General features: G+C 39.8%; 1 protein-coding gene across 50 annotated transcripts in view; it reads right to left on the reverse strand.

Moving 5' to 3' along the window:
• The window catches only part of dst (dystonin), a 92,187-nt gene that overhangs the window by 1,824 nt on the left and 62,451 nt on the right, over nt 1–27,912 (reverse strand). For 19 of the 50 annotated variants that reach the window (XM_078932350.1, XM_023963631.2, XM_078932316.1 and 16 more), the window contains 43 exons: nt 21,948–22,109; nt 21,692–21,862; nt 21,321–21,487; nt 20,378–20,537; nt 19,855–20,181; nt 19,621–19,705; nt 18,685–18,926; nt 18,372–18,578; nt 18,177–18,296; nt 17,998–18,105; nt 17,688–17,906; nt 17,399–17,602; nt 16,973–17,204; nt 16,630–16,856; nt 16,420–16,542; nt 16,196–16,297; nt 15,600–15,701; nt 15,085–15,258; nt 14,801–14,956; nt 13,848–14,045; nt 13,243–13,371; nt 12,267–12,437; nt 11,179–11,334; nt 10,818–11,024; nt 10,451–10,570; nt 9,267–9,436; nt 9,025–9,184; nt 7,962–8,156; nt 7,761–7,889; nt 7,268–7,411; nt 6,997–7,185; nt 6,779–6,908; nt 6,456–6,619; nt 6,212–6,374; nt 5,988–6,142; nt 5,839–5,913; nt 5,680–5,697; nt 4,834–4,950; nt 3,445–3,562; nt 3,038–3,151; nt 1,203–1,477; nt 978–1,088; nt 54–180 (listed from right to left, as the gene is read on the reverse strand). In XM_078932350.1, the coding sequence (XP_078788476.1) occupies nt 54–180; nt 978–1,088; nt 1,203–1,477; nt 3,038–3,151; nt 3,445–3,562; nt 4,834–4,950; nt 5,680–5,697; nt 5,839–5,913; nt 5,988–6,142; nt 6,212–6,374; nt 6,456–6,619; nt 6,779–6,908; nt 6,997–7,185; nt 7,268–7,411; nt 7,761–7,889; nt 7,962–8,156; nt 9,025–9,184; nt 9,267–9,436; nt 10,451–10,570; nt 10,818–11,024; nt 11,179–11,334; nt 12,267–12,437; nt 13,243–13,371; nt 13,848–14,045; nt 14,801–14,956; nt 15,085–15,258; nt 15,600–15,701; nt 16,196–16,297; nt 16,420–16,542; nt 16,630–16,856; nt 16,973–17,204; nt 17,399–17,602; nt 17,688–17,906; nt 17,998–18,105; nt 18,177–18,296; nt 18,372–18,578; nt 18,685–18,926; nt 19,621–19,705; nt 19,855–20,181; nt 20,378–20,537; nt 21,321–21,487; nt 21,692–21,862; nt 21,948–22,109 (6,823 nt within the window). The remainder of the gene's footprint in view (nt 1–53; nt 181–977; nt 1,089–1,202; nt 1,478–3,037; nt 3,152–3,444; nt 3,563–4,833; nt 4,951–5,679; nt 5,698–5,838; nt 5,914–5,987; nt 6,143–6,211; nt 6,375–6,455; nt 6,620–6,778; nt 6,909–6,996; nt 7,186–7,267; nt 7,412–7,760; nt 7,890–7,961; nt 8,157–9,024; nt 9,185–9,266; nt 9,437–10,450; nt 10,571–10,817; nt 11,025–11,178; nt 11,335–12,266; nt 12,438–13,242; nt 13,372–13,847; nt 14,046–14,800; nt 14,957–15,084; nt 15,259–15,599; nt 15,702–16,195; nt 16,298–16,419; nt 16,543–16,629; nt 16,857–16,972; nt 17,205–17,398; nt 17,603–17,687; nt 17,907–17,997; nt 18,106–18,176; nt 18,297–18,371; nt 18,579–18,684; nt 18,927–19,620; nt 19,706–19,854; nt 20,182–20,377; nt 20,538–21,320; nt 21,488–21,691; nt 21,863–21,947; nt 22,110–27,912) is intronic. The other 31 variants (XM_078932342.1, XM_078932356.1, XM_078932335.1 and 28 more) reach the window with 27 other exon arrangements.

A 27,912-nucleotide genomic window follows, 5' to 3' on the forward strand; every position in this document is an offset into this window, starting at 1 on the left:
TAAACCTGCAGCAATGCTGTTATTAAAAATAAAAATCTAAAAATTATGCTCACCTCCCGCCATTTGTGTTCGAGCTTTCAGCACAGCAGCGTTGATCAAGGTTCCCTCCTCAGCCGACTGAAACCCTTTCCCCGATAAATAACCAGGAAGACGCAGTTTGCTGCCCTGTACTGTTGTGCTCTGTAAAAGACAGACCGTAAAGTACTTGGATAGTTTTTTTTTCTCTTTCACAAAAAAATAAGATTTACTTTTTAATGTGTGGAGGACTGAAACTGCCATTACAATAAATATTAACAAGAACAAAAAAATTCAGGGGGGTTTGAGAATGATGTAAAATATTTTTAAGAAAAAGAGGAAATGATTTCTATTAGAAATAAGACAAAAATGATGGAATCCCAGACAAATGATCAGAATAAAATCAACTTCAACAAACACAAGATTATGAATAAAATCAATTTTAACAAACACAAGATTAGATAAATAAAATAATTTTAGGTTAATACTGTATTCTGTATTAACTGATTCCCGAAATTCTGTAGTTTTTACTGGCCATTTTCTATACCATTTTTTTTTATTTCTTGTCAGTTTTAATCCTCCATAGTGAGACACAACAGCCAGGACCCAGTGTGACATTGTTAGTTTTAGATTGGACAGAAATCTGAAGACATTTTACAACATGTAAGCATGTTAGTGTGTGATAGTTAGCATTTGTATAAAGTCTGGCATAACATGTTAATGTGAAGCTGGAAGCTCTTCTAAGCAGACATAGACCTTTAAGTTTAAAACTTTAACTGAAATCTGCATTTGTCAAACTTGTTAGAGTGAGTCAGACATGCAGTTAAAACTAAAATGTAGGAAAACACTTAAAATCCTGACATATTTCTTTATGCTTATGTGTTAATTTGATGCTCTGTAGCAGATTTCCGTTGTGTTACATGACTGGAAGGTTGCTCGTCATGTGCTGGTTATGACTATACCTCAGAGGATGAACCTTGGCTTTCAAAGGACTCTGATGATTTAAGAGGAGTGGAGGGTTTGCTGTTTGTAAGCCATGGCTTATCATAATTGCGGGTTATGTGTTGGGGAGTCTGAGGAACAACGGCAAATCAAAACACATGGATTCACAAATCAAAAACTACATGGAATACTAGATGGAGAAAGAAAAAAAGCAGAAAAATAATCAACAGGATGATGAACTTAACAGAGTCAGGTACATGAGACCAGAACAGGGAGGGATTGCTTGAGAGTGCAGCACTAATCTGTGGAGAGGCTGGAATCTCTCGAACCTTGGCTGTGTTGGTTGTTGCTTGGTTCACCGGGATGAGGCAACTCTGACTGGAGGTGGATCTATTGGGAGAGGCTCCCCTGGACGACGGCCGAGACCTGCGTCCTCTGTAGCGGAAGCTTGCCATCACCTGCGTAGTTCCTTCTGGGAGGATGAATTTCTCTCGTAGTTCTACATTGGTCCGGCCTTTTGCTGAAAAAAAAAAAAGTCCAAATGAGCCAAACAGCATAAAAATACTAACTTTGGTGATGAGATGGTGATAATGGTGATGATGATAATGGCACTTTATTTTTCCTGTCAAGTCTGGATTTTCCTAATAATTTCACATTTTAATGACCCACTCCAATGAAAATCATGTTTTTGTTATTTTTTGTGGCTTTTTTCTTGAAACGGAGGGCATATTTAAAATTACATTTCTGAGTATTTCTTTATTAAAATTCTTGTGAATCAGGAGCAGTAGAAAAAGATGTAACAGTGATGTGGGTGCTAAGATCAGCAAGCCACAAACTCCCAGCTCCATACCATTCTGATGCATCCACTTGCAGACACCAATCCCTTAATGTCTTTGTTTTCCTGAGCTGGAATCTGGCTCAAAACTGTACGGCTGGATAGCTCCAATATTGATCCCCTTTTTTATGCACCGCCAATGTTAGATTGGAGCTGTGAGGGGCTGTAGGGTAGCCGATGGGATGCCCTTGCAGTCCTTCCCACAACTGGAAGGGAAATTTCTAATGGACTACTGCTGCTCTGCAGAAACGATTTCCTGGATAACAATAGAGTTTTTGGGCCTAAAAACTGCACAATCATAATACCACCGGGAATGCTTTGAAAATAGAGCAAAAGCTGATTGGAGTGGGTCCTGAACAAATCAATACCATCTAAAGACCTAATTCCACCAAAAAGACATTTAATTAAATCAAATACATATTCCCTCTCTATTCTAAAATTATAATACAATCTATATCTTGGAAATAAAGATATTTCCAAGATAGAATTCTGAGTGCCAAGTTCCAAAGGATTTCCAGGAAACTACTCAGTAAACATGGTTGAAATTATTAGGATGCAGACTTAAATAAAGTGCTAACACGCTGTGATGATCTTCTTTTTATTAAAAAATAATTTAAAAATATTTTTGTCCGTACTGTCTTCTCTCTTCTTCTATAGTAAGCACCATAATAGTATGTCCTGAAGAATGTAATGACTAAAACTGTCCACTTTTTTTAAAATCATAAATATATACAAACATACAATAGTTATGGTTTTACTAAAAAAAATCATGCGATTATAAAAAACAACACTGTTAGATAAAGTAAAAAGTGAAATAAGTATAGTATTAACTCTACGTAGTAGTATAAAAATACAGCATTTTTCTTTAGCAAGGACTGTGGTTTACATGTGTTCTTCTAATGTAAACAGAAAGTCTCCTCAGAGACTTTAAATGCAATCTACCTGGTAACTTCAGAAAGATGCTTCAACCCTTAATACATGCTGAGAAAAAAGAAAGCAGCTTTTGTTCCTATGAAGTCTAAAACACTCGTGCCTCAGTGAGAATGACAGCGGTTGATGTGACTAAGACCAACAACTGCATGCATGAAAAGCAGCCACAGCTGTGTGAAGGCGAATTGTGAGCGCGGCCTCCGTCTGCCAGTGCCATTTTCTCACAATGAGCGCTCACGCAAAGCCACGCTGCGCCAATCGGACACACCAGGACCAACAAAAGCAGCACACACTCAAATGTGCAGACAGACATACCACTGGTGGGTTCATGGAGCAAGGAGAGAAAGTGTGATATTTGCCAACCTATAGGAGACTGAGTAATTGAAGAGTTTGATTCCGAGCGCAACATTTTGCTCCCGTAGTGATGAACTAGAAGAAACAGTATCAGGTTCAGCAGGAGGGTTTAGCAAGAGAGACAGAAAGGGATTATTGAGACAGAAGACAGCAGAAGGGCAGACTGCTAAAGCTTTTGCAGAAGAGGGAACACTGATTTTCCTGTCTGCAGGTACAAACATAATAATTAGTGATTCTCAATATTGAAAAAAACATTCCTAAAAGATAATTTGAGGCTTTTATACCTTTTTTTATATGTTAAAAGTATGGATAATAAAGTTATTTAATATGTATTCTCAAATCCTTTGAGCTTGTTTCTTTGAACTCACCACGACAGGGGTCGTTCTTTACCAAGAACTCATCCAGAGCCATCCAGCCTCCTCCTACTCGCACCATCACCGTGCTGCGCAAAATTCGCACAAGGCGCAATTGCTGAGAGTCTCCAAACTGCAACAGGGGAGGTAAACAGAGAGGGTAAGACAAGAACTTTGACCTTTCCATAAATGTGCTCTTACTGCAGACTAAGAGCTGTGCAAAACCAGAATCCAGAAATTAATTCAGATTATTGTATTAGGATTTTTTATGTCCTTGTGTCAAATAATGTAATTTCATAATTTTCCTGTTGGGTCTTTAAGGTTACTTTTCTGGTTTCTAAATTGCACTGATCAGACATTAAACACACCATAGAGTTCCACACAAAACATTAATTGGGTTATTTTTATAGACATGATTTGTAATTAGGTTTCTGTTTTTTGAGGGAGTGCAGCTCCCTTTTATTATTGTTATCATGACTATGTTATTATTTTGTTATTATTTATTTAACATTAATATTATTTATCTAAAACACACAGTCAGTCAATGTGGAGCCTGGATGACTTTCTACCATGATTAAAAATATTAATGTAATTATTATGTATCTTGTAAAAAGTGTTAGTTACATAATTTTCCTTTTTGGATTATTGTTAAGGTGAAATGTATCTACTTGTTACAATTTGAAATCAGAATTTAAATTTATCGTAAAGCTGGGCAGTAAAACATCCACAGCTTTGAATACTGGACACCAATTTAAAAAAAAAAGTCTATTTGTTTATTTTGATTATACAAATCTATACAACAAATAGGGTTTAAGACAAGAAAACAGCGGTGGACACATGATTACACCACTAGAGGGCACTAGTGTGTAACTATATGCCCACATTTAATCAACCACAAACAAGAACACAGCAAATTATTGATTAAAATGACTCAAGCTTGATGGAAGAGATGAGACGTGTATCAGCCAGTTGGATGTGACCATGAGAAAACAAACATCAGTTGCACGTGACAATCACAGCAGCATGCTTTCGGTCAAAAACGTATTTACATCATGATCAGGCACATCAATCTTTTGCAATCTTTGTTGCACGTTTCTACAGCTATGACCAGAACACTCGAGATGCATTGAGAATGATGCAGATCAAATGCGGCTGGCTGTAGCCACACACTGAGAACAATATGAGGAGATGGTTCGAGTCTTCTCTGTCTAAGCCACCACAGTGCAACATGTAGACAAACACTGATGACCCTCTGCTGACGTTCTGAATTATGGTGCTCTTTAAACTGGTCTTGCACTTGTATGATTATCAAAATGATTTAATGCAACTGGTGGTTTCTAGTGATCAGATACATTTAAGGTGATGATGATCTGAATAGAGGCAGAACAAACAATAACCATTTACCAGAATACAGCTTTCCAAAACTGCAACGTGTAGGTGGGGGGTAAGATTTTGATTTTCCCTGTTTGCTACTGTCTCATCGCCGATTAAGGAGTCATGTAAGCAGTGAACCAGACCAAACTGTCAAAAGAGTTATTTCAAATTCAATTTACAGGAAACATTATTGCAAAGTAGTACATAATAGTATTCCTGTCCCCTTCTCACGGACAGGATCAGAAATCCTCTTAGGGCAACATGCAGTATGTAAGGAAGCATTACCTCCACACAGGAAAAGCAACTTTACTGGAACCATTAAGACTCCCCAACTTTAAAAATGAACTGATCAGTAAAGTAGCTGACACGCACATCTGGGTTTTGTCAAAGTAAATAATAAAACCAAAGCACAAGGCAAGCACACCAAACGCATCATTATGTGCTTAACAAGCCTGCAAAAAAATAAAGCATGGCTGAAATGATGCTGGCAAGCCAACATTGTCATTTCTGAAACTCAAAAGCAGATAGATATAGATTTGTAAAGTTTTTTTTTACATTAAAAAACCTGAAAATTGTTCTGTTATGACAAAAAAACAAAACTAAATATGTTAAACTAAACATTGTTTTTTTTCAAACAATTTACATTAAAATTTCTAACACTAATCAAACAAAGCATTGGATGAAAAATGTAGATGATGCCTTGTAAGTCTTGTTTAGAGAGTGGGGCATTATTGGATTCTACCTTTGAGTTCCAGTCTAAAAAAAGAAGGCAGGACTTTGTGCAAAAAGTGTTAGCTGGACAGCAAACATGGTAAATGCAGAGGGAAGCAAGGATTGCAAGGACCAAAGAATAAAGAGAAGGACATTCATGAGTACCTGGTTTCCAAGGTAGAACTGGTGGTGTGGAAAAACAGCAAGAAACACATGAAAAGGTTAGCATATATCGTCACAGTACATTAACACTTACCTTCAGAGTCATCTTTCAGTAAAACCAACACTTTTTATAAAACAAAAAAAAAAATGATTAGCTCTTACCCTGTATTTGTTTGCTCCAATTTGCTCTACCTGGAATCGCTTTGGACATTTGCACTTTGCCACTTGGCGTGTAACCTAAAAATACAAAAATCTAGTAAACTTGATCGCTTGTTAAGTAATAAAACTATTTAGAAAACTGTATGTGGTACCTCATCTTCAATCTTGTCAGCATCTGTTAGTGGCTTGTAAGCATCTTTGTTGGGATGTAGCGCAGCTACAAACTCGTAATAGTCAATGTATCCGTCACCGTCTCGATCAAAAATGTCTGCCACAGCGCTCATCTCCAGACGACTGGTAGGAAATTCTGTGGAGGAGTCGCAATTAATCCCTGGTTTACTCTGCTGAGTGGTCAGTTTGTGTGCTGGACACTTACTTGATGACAAGATACCCTCTATGAACTCCTGCCGGGTCACTTTGCCATCTTGATCTTTGTCAATGCGGCGGAAGAAGTCCATGACCCGAGACTTTTTATGGTTCATCCATCGCATGTAGCGCTTTCGCCACACATCAAAGTCAAAGTTGGCAAATTCCTTTAACTACAAACACAAGAAATGAAGGCGGTTATGGAGTTACAAACAAGAGCCTGAACATCCAATGAAACTGAAAGACAAGTTTACCTCCTCCAGTCTGTCCAAAGCATCATTCAGTTTCCTCCTTCTGTCCAAAGCCAAAAGCCACACATGCTGCCATTTGGAGACCAGCAGGTTGACCCGTGGGTTCTTGGTTTCTATGGGAGTTTGTGTTGTTGACGCATACATTGCTTGAGTGGGAGAGCGTTTTCCTGTAGTGAAAGACATCAAAGTTACCAAGAGGAAAAAATTATTTCATCCCAGGTGTCAAACTGAGTAAAGCAAGGATGTTGCATCACCCTGCAGTGACTCAGCACTTGGCCAAATGGCTCGGGGCCTGATTGGTAAGAGGAAATTTGTGGGATACATACTTCCAGTTCTTCCTTTGTTGAGCACAGGAATCTGAGACTGGATCGGTGGCTCTGCAGCTGCCTTCCTTTTGTGTGTTTTGGTGATTTTATCAACGTCTGGTTGCTTCCTGGTCATTTCTTCCATGAAGACCTTCGGATCAGAAGATCAAGTACTAGTTTTAAAATAGCCACAAAACCCCCTGGAGTTTTAGGCAGTTTTTTCTGTGTTTTGACTTCACCTGATGCTCTGCTATAAGGGTTTTGATCTCTTCAATTTCCTGAGGCAGTATCTCCATGTCTTTATTGCTGATGTTGGCCTCGGCCCACTGCAGCCAATTGAGAAGAGTCTCCAGCAGCTCCTGCGTGGCTAACAGTTCTTTGAGGGCCAAATTCAGTCGTTGCTGGTGTTGCCTGGCCCATGCCTGCACCTGAAACAAGGCATCAAACACGGTACTCAAACCAAAAACAAGCAGAACAATCCTGAAAAAACAAAAAAAAACTGTCACAAACCTCTTCAAAGCGGGCTTTAATAATGGTGTTCCAGTGCTTGATGGTTGTGATGGAGTCTGGATGGCAGATGCTAATAATGGCCTCCCCCATGCTAGTCGCTTTATTCACAGATACTCGCTTTTCCTCCAACTTTTTCATGAACTCCTTCAAAAAACAAAAGAAAATAAGTTTTTTTTTCTATTTGGATCATCTTCAACAGCATAAAAAGTAATATAGCTCATGCTTGTTTTAATAACTGAGCAAGGCAGGCTTATTTCAGTCAGATGAGATCATAGGTAAGAAAAATATCTACTGGACAGCAATTTTGGCACAAAGGATGATAGGGGAGACAAGCAGAGCTATGACTCTTTATTCACGGGAAAGACCTAATTACAAAGGAATGCTGCCATGTTTCGTTTATTTTGTCAAATTAAAAGCTGTCAAACATGCAATTTCAGTAAGAAATGTATTTCATTTTTTTATATCAAACGGAAAAAAAATCTTTAACCTTTACCTTATGTTGTTCGATTTGCCCCAGCAATGTTTCCTCTTCATCAGGCAGACTGCCATGGAAACGCAAACTCTGCTCTGCTTCAGCTAACCACTCCAGCAGGATATGAACTGTGGAGTGGAACTCCTCTGCCTGCAGCCAGAAGACACATAGCAGTCAGGTTTGCAGCAAATGTATCTTCCATCTGATGAGGCTCTGCAGTACCTGGCACAGGGCCTGCTCCAGTCGGCCCTGCTTGGACACAGAGAGGTTGCACACTGTCTCCCAGCGAGTGCTTAGCTCCTGCATTTGGACCTTAACCCATGAGGAGTCATCGTGAGTGTTTTCTATCAGCTCCCTCGCTGAGCGTTTGAGAGCCTGCACGCCGACTGTCCGCTTTCCCAGCTCCTTTTGGAAAACCTGACATGATAAGATACAAATCTGGGTTCAAAAGCTGCCATCCCTGATGACACCAAATAAAATGGTTATCCCAAATTTTCTGTTTATTTTCAGGTGTAAAAATGAATAACAAATACTATAAAAACCATTATGGAAAAAAAAGACATATATGTTGCTTGTCTGGAGTTTTACAGTTTCACTTTACTTTCTTACAGGCATCTTTAATGCACAAACCCATGAAAGTATAGACTTTCAAAGAGAAGCTAATACAACAGCATATGTTTTGTTGTTTAGTTTTGGTCTTTTTATTATGATTATGCCGTTTTTACCTTGCATCGTTTTTTAAAACACAGTGTCTGCAGAGCGATAGTAGTTCTTTAAAACTCGCCTCTGAATTGTGGGTGGGACTGTTGGTGTGGGGCAACCCCCCCTTCCCATCACCCATAACTGAGCTATCTGTTTACATGCTCTCACGCTAGCTTCCAGCCCATTCCAACCCCAATTTAACATTAACAAAAACAAAAATGGCGAGTACTGTTGAAGCTATCCAGCTGTAAAGTTTTGAACCGGATGTCAGCTCGGTCAAGGAAAATAAAGACGGTTATAGATCTAGTCTCCTACAAGTGGATTTATCAGAATAGAGAGGAGCAACAAATACGCTCTTTATCAAACAGCTTTTTTTTCCCGTCTGCTTCAGATTCAGAACAATTTGCATAAAGAAATACTCAGAAATGCAATTTAAGCCTAATTGTCTCAATATGTGTTATCCATCTACTGAAAAAGGCCATAAAACACCAAAAACCCAGTTTTCATCTGAGTTGGTCTTCAAGAAAATTAGCTAAAAAAATGATGAAGGCTGTGGGAACTTTGGCTCAGTAAGTCTTCCTACCTTGTGGTTGTCTATCAAATGAAGAACCAGGTCTATGTCTCCATGGACGGGCTGGTCTTCAGCAAGCTGGGGCTCCACTTTGTAAAGCCAGTCGATGAGAGCCTGGAGAGCGTCTGTAAACTGACCGGAGAAGAGCAAGGCCTCCTCCAGCTTGTTTTGTCTGCCAGACAGAACATTTAAAAGTTCTTTAAGAGTTTGAAAGAGCCTTAAAAGTAATCTGTCTGGGTGTGGCGTGTCCTCACCTTTCAACTGACTTGCCACAAACAGTGTCCCATTTGTCTCTCAGCTCACACAGCATGTCATCCAGCTTCTGATGGTCATCTCGCAGCGAGGTCTTGTCTTTCAGAGCTCGTCCTGTTCGAGCAGTGGTGTCATACACAGAGTGCTTGCTGCCCAGAGCCTTCTGGAATTCCTGTTATCCAAAGGAAATGATGTCAGCCATGAACCATGTACAACTGTTAAACACATTTAACTAAAGTTGGCATGTCAACAAGTAAATTCATTTGATTTTGTGTCTGTTAGGTGTTCTGTGAGGGAAACCCCCAAAGCCATTGCTTCCTGAAGATTAAACGTATCCGATCTCTGATAGATTTGGTTCATCCGAGGATTATGACAGCCTAAACCCAATCTCTCTCCATAACACTGCAAACATAACCAGGGGGAAGAGTGACACCAGCAAATGACTGGTTCATATATTCTGAAGACATCAGTGTTGCCTTTAAAAGTTTTTCTCATTAGTGTAAAATAAAGAGAGGCTTCATTTTTTTAACACATTAACACAATTTTAAAGTGTATTATAATGTTCATTCATCACAAAAAAATTTTTTTGATCCAATCTGATTATTCGTCTAAAAACCTGCGCTCTGGACGTGTGTGTGTGTGAGTTCTCACATTGTTATGTCACAAAGTCAAGTAAAACCCTTCAAGGAAGAGTTTGCACTACCAGCACCGCCCCCAGGCTAACACACACACAAACACACCCACACACAAACACACACACAAACACCTACTTTACCAACCACCATGCATATTATAAAAAGGAACCATAAGAATAATTCATAAAGTAGGATCTTATGAAAATTTTACTCTACAATTCAAAATGAATAAAAGTTACAGATACAATAAAATATAATACAATGCAAATATATTTATAAACCTAAAAAAGCTGCTTTCACAGAAACAAAAAAACTGTTTACAGAAAGTGAAGAGGAATTTTAATAAGAAAAAAAAGACAAAACAAAAAAAAACAAGCTTGTGTAGGGATAACATAAAAAAGTCTGTGTTTTGTAGCCTGTGGGGGTTGAAGCTGTGAAATATCATTGAGGAAATTACGGACAGAATACAATGAATATACGTTTCTTGTCAAAAAAGACGTGATATTCCAATTTCCATTAAAAAATGTGAACATGATATTAAATTCTGTTACCTTGTGCTGAGCCAGCTGAGTCTTGATTTTGTCTGGATCGTTGGCAATTTCCACTTCAGAGTCCAGAGTTCTCTCAGACTCATCCAACCACTCCATCAGTTTGTTGAAGGTTTCGTGAAACTAATCAAAATAACAAAACATTTTAGTTTTTTACAAGGTGCATCACAGCTCTACTCTTCTCTCACACAAATTAGGCTTTCAGGCTTAAAGAACAGAATTATCCAAATCAAAATAATTTACAATGCAGGAAGCAGAATACCAAATGCCCATATCATGCTGTTCCCTGGGGTTTCTGATATTTATTTGTTTTTTTTAATTCTTGTAAATGTTTGTTTGTGACAGAGGATAAATATGCACAGAGTTGTACCTGCTTCGTCCTCTTTCTGGCGTCATCCAGCAGACGGCCTCGCTCCACAGACTTTTGCACCAGCTTCTCCCAGCGGCCCTGAACGCTGAGCAGCAGGTTCTTGATCAGAACCACATCCTTCTTCTGGCTGAAGTACTTTAGATGTGTTCCTGCTTTGTCCAGCTCAATAATGTGCTCTCTGTGGGAGTTCACCTCCGTCACAAACATCTGCACAAATAAACATTAAAGTTAGAAATAAGAGTTGCAAAAAAAACAAGACTTTTTATAAACAAATAAGATAATTATTCAGTACGCCTGATTATCATCAACAGATAATTTCCTTTCAAATGCTTTGCAGACATCTTGGCAGCACAAATATTACCTTATGTTCATCAATCTGAAACAAGATAGTCTCCAAAATGAGGGAAGCAGGGGAGACCATGTTCAGGGTCTGCTCTGCCTGAGTGAGCCAGACCATAAAGTCCTGGAGGGAATTATGAAAATCTGTGGCCAACTTTAACGCTTCTTCTAGTTTGTTCTGTGGACACAAAGCACAGAGAAAGAAGGTGATAAGTATCAAAAAGCTCCATGTTGTGGTGCACAGAAGCTGCCTGGTGAGTGGAGGATAACATCTCTGGAGAGGCTGATGGCCGTGATGAGGTTTTAATTGGAAAAAAAGAGGCATCCACACGGAAATACTTCCGTTCATCAGAGCCAAGGCCAGTGGCTCATCACAGAGGAGTAAACACTTCTTCCTCCCTTTCATTAATTCTAAATCTTAACTTAGAAATTTTGAAGTGTATTTAATTTTTCTTTCATGTTTGTGTTGAATAAGACAAAAAATTAAAAAAATCTGATGTTACAAACATCTTACAACATATTGCAGTTATGCCTAAAATTCCTTTCCACATCACTTCAGCTCTTGCACTCAGATGGAAAAAAATATCAGCTTGAAATAATAAATGGTTGAAAACAGCATTATTTTTACTAAGAGTATCACATTTAAGCAGCTGGCCAGCAACAGGATTTATCTGACTTTTAATTCCAGGAATCATGGCCAAAGTAAACAAGCACCAAAAGCAAAATTTTCAGCAAAGACTGAAACTGTCAGAATAAAAAAGTCCATATCTGGAGTGAGAGAAGAAAAAGGCAGTAAGGGTTTTTTTTCTCCTAAGAAATATATCAATTTATCTAATTTGTCATAAAGAAAGAAAATGTTATTTTAGGGTTTTCTTGTGTAGCTCTTTCTTTAACTTCAGCATTTGTCAGTTTTTTTGAAGGAGCTTTTGTTCCACTTTCAGAGCTGCTTAAACAATTATTTACAGTGTGACCACATCCTGTGTGTCACTCCACATATACGGGGCGTTCAGGAGATGATGGGACAAGGTTTAAGGGTTTGTCAGAGACCCCTCACAGAGAAGCGGTAAATCATTAGGAACAGTGAAAACCCTACATCATCTCGCTTCCTACCTTCCTCTCAGCCACTTTGGCCTGTACTGCTTCCCATTTCTCCTTCAGATTTGTGAGGTCTTGCTCTGTGGTGCTGTCTGAGCTCTCAGGTGTCAGTGCAAGCAGTTGGGTGCCCTTGTTGAGCAGCTCCTGATAGAGCTCCTCCTTGGCCTCGAGGGCGGAACACAACTCCTGTGACAGGAAAAAACAATGCATAAAGTAATTCCTAAATGATAAGTAACTTGTTCAGTTGGACTTTAAAGACCCACTTCAATGAAAGTTGTGTTTTTGAAGTTTTTAACTTTTTCTTGTAGCTTTTTTCTGATAATAGAGGACATGCAGAAAAGTAATTAAGATTAAAACTGTTGTCTGAGCTGGCATGTGGCTCAAAACTGTACAGCTGGACCGACATTGCTTGACATCTTTGTTACACTGTTAATGTTAGCTTAGAGTTGTGAGGAGCTGTAAGCTAGTGGGAAACAAAATGAAGCGAATGAAAACAAACTCCTGCCACTCTGCAGAAACCATGTCCACTGGGAATGCTTTTACATTAGATCAATATATGATCGCAGTGAGTGCAGTCAGTCCAAGTTTGGTCCAAAAACGGTGAAAAAATGTGCAAAGTAGAACATGTGGAGGTCAGAGAAGCATGTTTCCCACAAGCCTTTAAACAACAGTCATTAGTTTGATAAAAGTTCCAATAAAGTCTCAGTTTAGAGTTTCATTAACTGTAACCACTGCTGCTTCTGAAGAGAGTTCTTGTTCTCGTGTCCCCCTGACTGAGAGCAAAAACAAAGATGGGGAACATTCCTGGGCTCTTTGTAGCCAGACATGGCTGAATCCATTTGAAACGCCTACAGGGCTTTTTGTGATCTTCTGCATGGAAGTGTAGGTTTTGAATTTTGTAGTGTCATTTAATTTTCACACTTTGGATAAAACACAGAAAAGACATCTCATTGCCAGCCTGCCATCTGCATTCATATTGTTAAACACATACCAGATGGGCGTTAAGCTGCTCCCGGGCTGTGTCTGGTAAGCCTCCCACAGCCTTTGATGCCAACAGCTGACGTTCTGTGTCTTTCAACCATTGCTGCATATCTTCTATCTCACCATGGAAACCCTGGGCCTGCAACACAATGCAACCTGGGTCAGGACAAAAGGTGTCTCACACACACACTCATTGTTGGAAATCTGACACTCAGAGAGGAGCATATCTGAGCAATTAATTCCTTGAATTCTATTAGTTCTCTGAAATGGATGTCTGAGGTGTTGGGAAGTATAAAAGCAGAATGAACAATGACAACTGAATCATTGGGACTGTTAGAACCCTTCTGTGGGTCTTCAACTTGAAAATGGATGCTAATAATAGCTGAGGGAAAAGTGGAGTCAAAAGTTCCCTTCCTGCCCTCAGATCCAACATGTGGTGTCATAGATCCGTGTGAAACTCCACAGGATGCATGGGGGGATTTTTCAGGGTTTAAACTTTACAACTTTGACATGACATACCTATACGTATCCTGGGGAGGAACAAATGAGTCAAGGTTTTTTTAAACAATAACTATAAAACAGGTTGTTCAAATGTTGTGAAATGAATCCTCATGCCTGAAGGAGGGAAGACTCCAATTGTTGCTTCCTCTGCTCGGTCCTCTTCAAGATGGCTTTCCACCGCTGGTTCAGGTTCTCCAGTTTACTCTTCAAGCTGGAAGCTTCTTCTCCAGCACTAGACTCCACCAGTTCGTTACCTGCCTTGTTCACTGTCTCCACGGTTGCCTTATGAGCCATCACGTCGGCTTGAAGGATCTGCAAAAATACCAAGAAAATAAAACAACATAGTGCAGGTTTTGGAGGATCATGTCATAATATAGTTTCTTTTTTAGAAAATGCAAAGTCAAAAAGTGAATTATGTTCTAGTTGTGAACTGGAGAATGTTACTTTCTACAGTAACTGAATGCATCATCACTGCGGGATGAGAGTGTGCCACTAAATTAGCATTTTTAAACATCAAAGAAATATATACAGTATGTGAAATACTTTTAATTAAGACATCTAAATCTAATGCAAAGTTAACTTAACTAGAAGGAAGGGGATCAGTATTAACTGCCTGTAGAGGAATTCCATGTAATAAATGAAAATTAAAGGCCAAAAAACAGTGTAAATGGACAGGTTTTTTTTAGCTTGTGAAAGTATAGATGACATCCTGACTGCTCTCTGAAATTACATATGTTTTAGTAGAAGCAAAGAGCTGTACATTAAGCTCCAAAAAGACACAGTCTGGAAGAGGAGGTACAACAGAAATAATAGGGTCCCTCTAGGAGCTTAATTCTGTTTGTTTTGCATTAAAAAAATGTAAGCTAGAAAATTGCTCCAACTTATAAAAAATACCACTTTGTATAAGGATTGTAGGAGTAAACTATACATCAGCAGAGATTAATCTTCTCCAGTCTTGTCCCATTTTCAAGGATTACGTGAATGTATGCAACAGCTTGTTTGTTTACTAAAGCAGCTGTTTTCAACATGGCTAAAAGACACATCAAACAAGTGAATATTCGTCGTACGTTGTGCTTGGCGAGCTCGATCTCAATGGCTTTGGGGTCCCCTGCAGACTTTTTCTGTTCGCTGAGCATCTCCTCAGTGTGGCTCATCCAGGCCAGAACCTCATCCAGAGCATGCTGGAACTGGCCCAGAGCCAAAAGTCCTCCCTCTAGTTTGTGCTGGATCAATGACAGTTTGACCCATTAGACAGTGAAAGAATTTGACATAAACACATTTAAGATTTTAAAAAATGCATTTTTTTCTGAAACTATGTTAACATTTTTCACATTTTTTAAAAATTCCTGACCTGTCGGCTGATGATTTTTTCATCCAAGTTGTTCCACAGCATCTTGAGTTCGGCCATTGGATCTTGAATGGTGCACCGATCAGCCTCTTCTGTCACCTTCTTTAGCAGCAGGCCTGCTTGGTGGTTCAACCGCTCCATCTCAATCTGCAGCTGGTATGCCTCCCCTTTGAACTCCTGACAAACCAGAACAAGCGGTGGTAAACTCAGTCAGAAAAATATAAAGCAAACCTGCAAAAATGATCTTTGCCTTTAGTAGGTTATATTAGTCTTCAGTCAGATCAAAGGAAATGGGCCTTTTTTATGGACCTTTTGTAGCTAGACATAAAGAGAGTCTTTTGTTTCAGATAAAGCATTCAATATAAACACAGGTGGTGTTTCATATAGCTGCTTCGCCTGCTAACAATGTAGTGAAGATAAAGAACTGGGTCAGTGAACCATTACAGAAAGGGATTATCCTGCTTTCTGTGTTTGAAATGCCATCATATACTTAAATACAAACACACACACGGATGTACCTTGAGCTCTGCGATCTGCTGCTTGACCGTCTCCAGATCTGTGCCTACAGGGGACATTAAATCCAGTTTGCTCTCCAGAATATCCACCCAGTCGAACATCCCCTGTGAAGAAAACCATTGTTACTGACTAAAAAACAGGAGTCAAGTTTCAACTTGCACACTAAATCTAACAGCTTGTCAGCTTGTTTGTGCAGTTCACAAATTACATGAATAAAATTAATTTTATAGAGCGTTGAAGATGGATGTCATGTACTCAAACTAAATTCAACCAAATGCAAAGAAGACTTTTTCCCATATTATAAATAGATCTCTGAAAACATGCATATCAGCTTTAAATGTAAGACAAACATAAAGCAAGATTGTGGTTGGTGTTTATTGGGGCCGAATCGTATAAAGTTGCGAAGGTTGATGGCTCTGCGATCTGTTGTGTCATCTTGACGGCTTAAAAATAATTTGGCTCAGTGTGTTTAGTTTTTAAAGATGGTGTATGAGTCAGAATCTGCCATCACTATATTGAAAAAGGAACTACATCCAGGTTTCCGTGTTTGTTTAGTGTCCTGAACATCTGGCAGAAACATCTGTGTTATTTAAATTACCTGCAAGCCATCTTGAAACAGCACAGCAGCCTGCATGGCCTCTTCCAGTCTTTCTACTCTCTCCTTCCAAGTCTTACTGAGATTTTCCCATGCTGAATTGACCTGAAAACGACATTATACACACGTGCTAGCAAATGAACCCTGCAGAGTATGAGTAGGAGACATTTTTGCAGCAAATTGCATTTCATTATTTTGATTCACATCTTTTTTATGTTAAATGTTACCTCATCAATACTTTTCTTTATGACAGGTTTGTCAGGCTCCCCGCAGGCAGTCAAAAGCTCCGCCCCCTGATTTCTAACCACATCAAGGTCTTCTTGCAGCCCATCAAGCTCTTCCTTAAATCCCTAAAACATTTTAAAAAGCATTTTAATGAAAGAAAAGACAGAAAACTAGCTGATTCTTCAAGTTAATCTGAATTTAAATCACTCCACCTCCACAAATTCCTGTTGCTGCTTGACGACAGAAGGGTCCACCCCGGGTTCCTCCAGCTCCTTCAGCAAGTCCTGGCTGTCTTTGATGGTGGCGATGAGAGCACAGTGGTCACACCAGAACTTTTCTGCCAGGTCCATCACATCCAGGAGCTTCACCTCTCGCTCCTCAAGCAAGGCTTGAATATCACTCCATAGGAAGACCATTTGGTCCAGTTTGTCTTGTACGGCTGCTCATGGAAAAAATGTCATAAAAATGATAACTTAGATTTGGATAAGCAAAGCATTAAACAGAATCCTACTAAAAATATTTTTGGTCATGATGTCAGCACAATGGTCTCCAAACCTTTGGCTGATAGGTCCTTGTCTGGTCCTTCGGATCGTGCGATCATCTCTTCACCTCGCTGCTTCAGAGTCTCATAAGAAGGCTGTAACTTCTCCAGGTCCATAGAGACAGCCTTGTTTTCATTCATTTGCTCCTTAATCTTCTCTACTTCTACCGAAATGGAGGGAGGTTTGCGGAGCCGTTCAGCGATCCGCTCCAAGGATTCTATCATGGAGTCAATTTTATCATGGAACTGACAAAAAAAAAAGAATAGAAAATTACACACCTTCAATGCATATCTCATCAAACATCAAAAATAGCATACTGAAAATAAAACTTAATAGATTTTCATCCTTAAAAACTTTTTAATGCAAAAGTGTGTCATTATAGTAGACAATATGGGCTTCATAGCGTGTTCTCGCCTAGATCTCATTATTAGCTCCTGACCTGTGTGGATTTGGAGATGGCTTCATCCAGAGTTGCAGCTCTCTGAGTGACATCAGCTTTGAGTTTGGTGTATAGTTTGTCAGAAGCTGTGTATTTCTCTCTGATGGGTGCACCCTCCACTGGGCTAAGTTCAAGAAGCTGAGGCCCCGTCTTATTCATCTTGTCGATATGTGGCTTGTGCTCGGCGATCAGCTCTCTCATTTGCTGGAAAACAAATCAGGTTCTTTGTTGAAATCTTTTTTCATTTTGACAAAAGTCCCAAAAAGAAGCTGCCATGCTGGCTTCTTACTCTGAGCTCTTCTTGCTGTTGCCTGAGTGTATCAAACTCAATGGCAGGCGCAGGAAGCTGGCCAAAGGACCTTATGGTTTCCTGAAGCCATGGCCACAGCTCCTCATATGTCTCCCAAAACTGTGTGGCCAGAGACTGAGCACGCTCCAGCTGCAAGTAGCGCTCTGAATTCAGCTGACTGATGATGCCATATTTTTCCAAGATGGCCTCAGTCTTGGCCTGTTTAAAAAACAGGCACCACATTTAGCTTATGTGCACAATTTTTTTTAATATAAGTTATTGTTTCAGAATTTTAAGCCAATGTTTTTACCTTCAAAGCCTCTTTTTCCTCTGCGTTTTTGCTGCTCATGATCATCTTTCCTGTTTTTACAATCTCGTCCACAGCATCTTTGTGCCTCATGATGTCCATAGAGAAAACCTGTTAAACCAGTTGGGTCAGTTCAGTGAACACACACACAAAGACCCATACTCATGCTCCTGAAAGCAGACCTTTTGTGCTTGGAGTTGTGCCGTTGTCTGGTCCTGCTCTAGTCTGATTTCACCCATTGACAGCAGCTTTCTCTCAGCTTCAGTCAGCCATAAGAGCTCAGCATCTGCTGCTTCCTCAAACTATAGGAATACAGAATAAAAGTTTTATTTTTTAATGCAGTTCAACTAGGGGGAAAAAAAGCTCACTACACTTGCCTGCTGTGATTTGAGGATGTCAGCGTCGAGCTGGTCGACCTGCCAGGTGATGGCGTCGCACACAGCTCTATAGCGCTCGTTATCCTCTTTCATCAGCTTGTCCAAACCCTCTCGGGTGTGCCATGGGATCAGGTCCAGGAGGGAACCGCTCAACTCATTCAGCTTGTCCACCACTGGTTTTTGGTCCTTGGTTTCTTTCAGCAAGGCCTGAACAAGAAGGGAGATATTAGACAAACAAAAACACTAGTGAGTGATCATCTTTTAAAGTCCGTCTTTAGGAGTTAGGGAATTTTTTAAGCATAAAAAGCCTTGCCTTTTGCCTATTTTGAGAGTGAATGAGCTGCTCGCCAACAGGCTCCTGTTCAGCAAAAAGGCTTATCTCAGCTTCAGCTTTTTTCAGCCAGGCGCTCAGGTCCTCATGAGTGTGCTGCAGCTTGGAGGACAGACTCAAAACCCGCTCTAGGGTCTTCAAAACGCTGTCACTCATTGAGTTTATCTCAGCATACTTTGTTTTTATTCCATCCAGTTTTCCTTGAATGGTCAGAACTTCATCACCTGCAAACCAAAAAAACAAATAAATAAACAAATCAGTTTGGGTTGTGGGATATAAAATAACAATTTCTTGACATATTGGCAGATCTAAAAAATGTTTTATGAAAGTGTTTTTATACACAATGCATAATTTATTAAAGATAATTGCAATACATCCTAGCCATGTGAGGGCACACCCTTGTATCCATTAGGATTCAAGAAAACTGGAGGATAAGGTGTAAGTACAGTATTTCACTTCTTGTTTCCACTTAACATTGGAACCCTGGAGAACCCGCGGGGTCAAATTTAGCCACTGTTTTATTTAATTGCGTTTACTTTTTTATTTTATTGTTTTATTTTCCTGTTAATTTCTGCCACCCAAAATAAACAACAAAACAAAAATATGTCAAATTAACTTAATTTAAGTGCCCAAAATAAGATTGTTCTTGGATTCTCCAGAATAACTTCTTTTGAATTAAAGTGTTCAAGAAATCTTGGTTCTTTGACTAATATAACAAAGTATCCATTTCTGATCCAACATTTTACACATTTTACTCTTAGGATGACCTGAAAATTTTGCTTTTTATGATGCTAAGTTGAAGTTGAAGTTGAAGACTGTTGTTCTTTTAATGTGACTGCCTAGAAAACAACTATTAGTTGTATCTTTAAATTAGTTGAAGTTGGCTCATTAAAACACGAGGAAATAATGAAGACGAGCCTGTTGTTTGTTTCAGCAGCTCCACTCCATTAAAGATGGCTTGATCAACATTCTTCTTCTGGAACTCAATCTCGCTTTGAAGGGTCTGAAAAGAAAAACGTCGGTCACAGAGAAGAAAAAGGAGAAGATCCCGCACAAACAAAAGAAAGACTCAAAACGAAACAAACTGAAAGATGACTTATGTAAAGAAAAAGACAAAAACAAATCATGGATGGCCTGAGGGGAGCTTTGTACCCGTTGTTCTGCCAGTTGCTTTTCAAGCGTGTCTGTTTTGTAGTCCTCCACGGACACTTCGCTCAGCCTGGAGTGCACCTGGTTGAGCCAGTTCATGAGGGCCACCTCATCCTCTCCAAACAGCTGGGCGTTTGCCAGAGCCTGGTGCAGCATGTCTGCTTTCCTCCTGCATCGCTCCTGGAGCTCTATATAACCGGCCTGAATGTTTTCCAGTTTGCATTGAACAAACTCTTTATCGTCCACAGAGGTCACGGTTTTAAGCATCTGACCCAGACTGACAGCCTGAAACAGGTCTTTACTGTGATTCATAATCTCCTCCTCTAAAGCCTGACCATGGGGCGTGAGAAATGGAACAAAACAAACAAAAAAGACAAAATGTAAAACAGATAAAAATGGGAGATGATGACAACTCAAATTAAAAAGCAACAAATGACAAAAGTAGCATGAAATAAGCAGGGAAGAATCGAACAAAATCAAATTGCATCTAAACAAAATTGGTATTTTTTTACATGGAGCGTATTACCTTATGCTGAGAAATCTGATCCTCTAGCTTAGAAGTCTCAGTGCCAAGTGGCTCAGAGTTGGCGAGGTGTTTTTCTGTCGCTGCCAGCCATTCACTCAAAGGCTCCAGAGTCTCATGGAACTGCTGAGTGACCACTAAGATGCTTTCCAGCTGTCTTTGCCTACCACATGTGTAAAAGCACACAAAAGGGTTGGAGAGACATTACACTGAATTGTCATAAGAGAAAAAAGAAAACTTCCTGGAGGTTTGGGGTAAATTTTCTTTCACTAGATCTGATTTTCTGTGGTTTGACCATGTTGACAAAAATAGTCTGAGACGTTGAGAAGTGGTTTATTGTGAGTTCAATTAAAAGATGAGTCACCCCTTTGAAGGTCACTTCAGCGTTCGCAACACAAAATGATAAATTGCCTTAAAATCAATTTATGATAAAACATTTAATTTGTTATATTGCAAGTTCTCTCTATTTAACTTTAAATCTTCTTGTAATTCAAACACACTGTCATGAGCTCGGTCTCAAAGCTTGTAATTAAGAAACATAATAAATAAAACCCATCCCTGTTTTTTGTGGGACTTTGCAGAACATGTCCCCCCTTTTTAAGCCAACCTACAGGAAGGACGAGGCCTAAATAGATTTTTTTTTATTATTTGGCAGCTTTGCACAACAGAAAGACAGTGAAATTGTTAAAGACCGCGACAAAACCTGCTGACGAGCCAAACAAAAAGAAAAATAGACTTGAATAGTGTCACCAAGTCCTTTTTTTTAATGTGCGTGTTCTCAAAGAAACCCAAAAAAGTGACTGCTATATACATGCCTAAGTTTGTTTAAATTCCTTTCTAAGCTATACAAAACAGACAAGTGAAGTTTCCAAATAAAGACAAAAGGATAAATGTCATTAACTTTACAACTTTAGGCCACTGAAAGTATTTGTGTTTTAATACAGACCTGCTTTCAGCTTTCTTTAGCAGAGTGTCCCACCTCTGCCCTAGGCCTTCAATCTCTTTTGCAACCTTTTCCTTATCCACGGACTCTCCCAGTTCTGCAACCTTTCCGCCCTCTTTTTTTATGAGCTCTACGGTCGGCTTTCGGTCATCCAGCAGTCTCTGCAAGAGCTGTCAAAGGCAAACAAAGCCGCAGAGTTACGAGTGTTGTTGATTTGATCCCTTCGAAAAGGAAGTAAATCTAGCAGACACAAATTAGGTGCCCACCAGGCAATGACTGTCAATTAAATAAGATGAATGACAAAGCTAAAATTATTTGTAAACGTGTCGATTTGGTAACTGTTGGAAAAAAACTGTGTTTGATTGACTTCTTACCTTCTGCTCTTGTATCTGGGCCTTCACCACTTTGAACTCTGCGGACGGCGGTTTTTGGTTGGCTACAAGCTCTTCTGTGTCTGTCAGCCAGCTGAGCAGGGACTCGAGAGCATCCTGAAACCTCCCACAATGCAGCAGGGCTTCATGCAGCTGAGCAGATCGTTCAGCGATCTGCACAAAGTCAATTTTTGACTTAAATAATGAGATTCAATGATATGCGGAAGCATAAACACGTGACGATCAGGGGACCGTTGACCTTTTTATTGAGGGTATTCCATTTGAAGTTGGTGTCTTGTAGGTCGTCCTCGAGCTTCTTAGTGCTCGTGCCGTTAGCAGCGTTCTGGATGAGGCTCTGGCCAAGGGAGTTGATATCCTGAAGTTGCGTCTGTAGTGGTTCAATGTTCTCTTTCTGGAGAGCCTTAAGAATTTAAATGTGATATATATTAGTGGAAAGAAGATAGTTTTCTTTTAAAATCATGAGAAAGAAGAAGTAAAATGGAAAAGATTAAAATCTGTGCATTTACTAACAAATTTATAGACCTTAAGATCCATTAAGACAAAAATTGTGAATTGAACATGTTCTTGCGGCCTTTTTCTAATGATGGAGAACATTTATAAGAAAATTTGGCTCAAAATTGCTTTTTTTAGTATTTCTTTTTTTCAAATTGTTGTGAATCAGGAGCAGACATAAGTTAGCTCTTGTGACGCAGAAAATATGCTGGGGGGCCAAAAGCTTCCTGCTCTGAGCTTTCAATAATGGGGAGGGAAAAAGGGTTGGTGTTGCTTTGTGTCAATAATTACGCAAACAACTTACAATTTCTAATGAACTACAGCCATTCTGCAGAAACTATGTCCTAAAAATTAGATTTTTTGGCTAGAAATTATATTATCATGATTAAAAGGCCACTGGGAACACTTTGAAAATAGATCAAAAGATGATCAGAGTGGATCTTTATAGCAACTTTAACCAAATTTGTCATACAGATTATTTTTGATCTTAAAAATAAAAAAACACAAATGTGTGATTGTTCTGCATGTCATTTATGTCTATATTTTGCTTTTAAATGAAAAAGATTGTTCTTGATAAAGCATCCATTAAATTTTCAATCTTTGATCTCATAGTTCTTTTGGTAAAAATCCAGCTGATGCTACCTCCTCCATGATGTCAGGAGACCTTATAAACACACTTTATCAGCTAAAGTACAAGAAAAATTCCAGGCTGGACAGCCAGGTAACCTTGATTACATCCCTCTTGTAGCCAAAACTGTGACTTTTTGAGGTAAAACTAGCTTTGAAGGGATGTACTATAAACAGAAACATCCCAGAAACCGAACAGAGAAACATTCAGGAATGAAAGGAGTGGCTATTTTGGGGCACCTGTGAAAAGAAATAACCCGTGGGGTCCATTTCAGTGCAGGCTGCAATGGCACTCAGTAAAGCCTCAATGTCATGCTCCTCTGTGTGCTGGAATGTCTGTATGCTGTTAGGCAGACAAGCCTCCAGAGACTGCAGAAACTCCTCCAGCTCTTCCAAGTTGTATTTGGATGCTGCTTGTTGCGAGGTACATGGATTTGTTTGCTGGCAGCTGGCTGTGTGTAGAGTTACAGAGTTCCTGTGTGTCTCCGGCTGTGTCACCACCACACTAACCAACTCGCAGTCATCCTGAGGTGACACATCCTCAAACAGCTCTGCCGTGGAGAGCTCATCATAGTCGGTTAGAGTCCTGGATCGCCAGCCTGAACTGTCATTTTGAGTTCTGGCGGCCGACCCTGAAGGTGACCTCGCAGTGGAGTATTGATATTCTCCATTGCTTACAGTTTCCTTTTCATGCAGTTTCACAGTGGCAGATTCTTTGGGTTGTGGCTCCTGAACCAAACTGCTGCTGTGGTAAAGAGGCTGCTTCTCTTTTACAGGAGAGAAAGGAAAGTCCTCTTGCCCTGAGCTCAGTGACCGTCTCGTTTTCAGCTCCCCGGACGTGTGCATGGCCTCTGAGGATGACAGGCTTCGTGTGCCGGGGCCCGATCTTTTGTGGGGTTTGTGCCGGTCCCTCTCTACTGAGGGACTGTATAGCCCCGAGTCCTCTTCAGATGTCAGTGAGCTGGTTTTACTCTGTCCTCTCCTGCCATTGATCAGCCCAGGCCTCTCCACACTCCCTGAGCCCAGCGTCCCACTGCGGCTCACACACTCTCCCAAATTAGCCGGGGCAAAAGTCCGCCACGATCGCCGGTGATGGGTTTGTTCTTTCTTGTCTCCACCTTGAAGACGAGACTTCGGAAGCACAGTATCACTCACCCTCATGACATTCCCATTGAGTTTAAGCCCATCAAAGACTGCTCGCTCATCCAGTATGGCAGGCTTTCTGGTCTTAAGCTCGAATGAACTGGAAGCTGAGAGTCCCCCATTGACACACAAACTTCTGACCTCTAAAGTGCGGTATGTGTAAGGTAAAGTGCCTGTGAAGTGTCGAGAGGAGAGGCTGCCTTTGGAGCCCGAGTCTATCTGTTCATTAAGCCGGACCGTGTCATAAATTGACCTCTGTGGCACATAGCAGTCATCAATGTTCAGGTCCTCTTCCTCCCCCTTCCCAACACAGGAGGGGTTTTGTCTGAGGCAATCTGGTCTGCTTAGTGGTTTACCCATGATGAAACAACTGTCAGTGCTCAGGTCCAAGAAAAGATTAAAGATGGATGCAAATCCTTATGAGGTACAGCAGAAGTTGATCAAGAGCACTCAGAGCACGTTGTGAAGGAGCAGAACTTGTATGAGCAGCAGCTGTGTGAAAAGAAGTGTATTTCCGTTAGAAAATGACTAATTAACAAATGAACGATGAGCATTTTCCCTTGTTTTTGAAAAATAAATCCACAATTGATTTCAGGATTAAAAAAAACACATCCAAGTTCAGAGTGGAAAAAACAATCTGTGTAAAAACGACTTAAGACACCAATATGCCAAACTCAGAATAAAAAAGCCCCCAAAAATGTAAAACCTTTAAAACTCCACATAAAAACCAGGATTTATTAAGAAGAAAAAAATGTCAAAAAAAACTGCATAGGCTTAAAGCAGAACTTATCCCTCAACTCCAAAGTGATTTTCTTTTCCAGAAATCCTCGGGTCAGGGCAAAGTGAAAATATCCACAAACAAATCCAACAAGCAGCAGGCAGTTCGGAGGAGAGCTGGTACTCTTAGATAAACAAAAAAACCTGTCCTTCCTTTCCCATCGCTCTCCTCACACTGTCAGACACCCTCCTGGCAGAAGGCTTCAAGCCCCGCCCCCGCTCATTATTCCGACAACATCTGCCACAACTCCATTTGTGCTCAGAGCCGCTCCGGCACAAGTTGATTGGTGGACGCATGACCCTCTTTTCCCGTTTCTAATTCTCCCCTTATTTGTCCTCTGCGCGTATGACTTCACATCTGAGCCATTCTCTGCATCGTGACACAGTCACTAACTTTACTTCATTTTTCCCCTCAGAACAGGGGGTGCACAAAGCCTCCTCCAATTCAAACACACAAAATTATACTGACCGACAGGCAGCAGCGGCTCCCAGCAATGACATCATGCAATCCTGAAGACAGACTCACATTTTTGCTTTTATTCTCGCCTCAGCCTCTGTTTTCTTCTCGTGAATAGTTGCCTTGGACCCTGCAGATATCCTTAATTACTCTGGTATGCCGAAGGAGGCACAGGTCCCAGGTAATTTAACACCAGGGGCTCTGCCAAGTTCACGATGGGGCTTTAACGTCCAGCAACTTGGGCTGTAGAAGAATCAGTGGGATATGGGAGACCATGAAAGGACTTTATGGCTGTTTTTCTTTAGCTATCTGTAGCTTGCTGAGTACCTGGACTTCTTCCATTTCTTTGTACACTTGAACGTATTAAAGAATGGGGAAAAACTAAACCTGATAGTGTTTATGACATAATTAGATGCAATTTGGTTTAGTCAAGAAACCAAATCTCTTGGATTTCAAGGATATTTTGCTTTCTTTTTCTTTACCTTTCTCCTTTTTTTGTGTGCTTGTTTTTCGTATAAGCTTAAATGGTTGGATCTACTTGTCATTTCAGGACAAAGGATGTCATTTCAAGTCTAGAAAATGTATTCTTTACTATAAACAAAGGTAAATAAACCTCAGTAAATAACACACAAGTTTCCCCCCAAAAAAAGAATCAGAATGGATTAAGTGAGAATAGCACCACACAGGAACAAACAGTTTCAGAAAATATCACTAGTAATCAATGTTTTTCTATAGTTCTTTATTTATCACTAATCCTGATTTACCTGTTATTATTTATATGTGTGACTAACATAAGTGTCTATCAACACAAGCAGTTAACAACTGAAATATCATTACATTCAAATATTAGGGGAATACTTTAATGTCTCATAATATTAACCCTGGAGAACCAACAAGCCCAAAATGGCACCTCCTTTTTTTGTTACTTTTTTCCTATTATTCTGTTTTTATTTTTTTATTTTTTGGCTGCTGTTAACTGCTGCTTCCCAAGATGAACAAACAACAATCAAATGTATTTCATTCACTTTAGAAGCCCTGAAGAAATTTGTTGTTGGTTTCTCCTGTCTTAAAGACATTTCCTTTACTCAACATAAATTGAGTAAATCTGAAGTATGGTGTTGGAACTTTCTTCCAGTCAAAGGTTTAAGTCTGCATTGAAAACAAAAGTGACAAAAAGGCTATGAGCGGATTGTCGACAATACTGCCTTAAAGCCAGATGATTAACAGCTGGTTTACAGAAGTTTCATGTTTCATTTGGTTCATGGTTCCAGTGACACTCATCATCAATGGAGTAGTTAAAGTGTGATTCAGAGGGTGGAAACTCTTGATATAAACACTGAGGTCATGTCTGAACAGTAAGAAGAGACACCCACGCTACCCCCCCAGTAGTCACTAAACCTGCAAACACATACATGAAGATAAATACACAGCAGGTCGATCCAAACAAATTCAAGAACTCATCTGAAAAATAATTCAGAGAATGTCCCAAAATGATAAAACAACAGATGTAACAACAACAAGACATAAAACTCTGTCTTACTCTTTTAGTTTCAGTTAGTATAACTTGTTTATACCAATAAATACTAATAAGTGTTTTCCTAAATAGAATTAAAAAATATGGCTCAAAAAAGAAAAAAGTCATGGCAAAATCCTGATTTTTTTTTTTTTTTTACAATTATGCACCAGGGCTACCAATCGCCAAAGTGGACTTTAAAAAGAGCAGCTGACACCATCCACACACCCTCTCAACCCAGAGCTGTGGCAGGACAAAGACAAGGGTCTGCACCATGACAACATGCTGCTAAGCAACAATTGACATCAATCACTTCCTTAATAGTGAGCCCACAAACCAGTTTCTGCTTGATGGGCTGACACTTCCACCCCCAACTACTACACCAATGATATTTTAATCCAAGCATGTGACCCAGAGGTTAGGATGTGGCCCTCCTACATGAGTGCTGCACCCCTTAATTCACAAAAATCCCTTGACCTACATTTCAGGACAGACATTTGCCTGTACACAGCTGTTTACATTGTTCGGTAATACGATATAAAACGAGAAAAGAAGAAGCATTTCATAATATCACCTCTAAAAATGGGTTAATCTTCCTGCGGGGAACTCCAGAGGAGTATTTTTAAAGCTAAAAGCAAACATTTTTTTTTTGTTTTTGTTTTTAAATAATGTCAACAACACACCTCAGATTTAGAAACATGGTAGACAAAATCCAATGGGTATAAAACACAATATATGCATAGGGAGCCAGTTTGTCTAAAAATATTTGCCATAGTTAGTTCACAACAGACTAGCAATCATTACAATACACTGAACTGGCTAAATATATATTTGCATGCACTTTAGCAGATGCTTCAATTTTATAATCAGGTGCACTAAGTTGCTTTTAAGTCAGGAAGGTTAACGTTTACATGTTAAATCACAGGTCAGAAAACAGCTACATTAGTGCTTAGTGAGCAGGGCGGGGGCTTAGCCTCATCACTGAATCATATGACACCCTGCTGGCCACCACCTGGCTCTGAGAGTCTGCCCCACTTGCCCTATCATTGCATATGCACTCCAGCTCTTTTGTTAACAGCAGATGCCCTGAAAAACCCACAATCCCCAGAGGATTCCTGTGAATAAAGCAAGCACGCTGTGTGAAAGCCTGTTGGTAAGCAGCCTGTGTGTAATATATATGTTTATGATTAGAAA

Source organism: Oryzias latipes, chromosome 15 (assembly GCF_053564925.1).
Source record: "Oryzias latipes strain Hd-rR chromosome 15, Olatipes_Hd-rR_3.1".
Taxonomy (NCBI): domain Eukaryota; kingdom Metazoa; phylum Chordata; class Actinopteri; order Beloniformes; family Adrianichthyidae; genus Oryzias; species Oryzias latipes.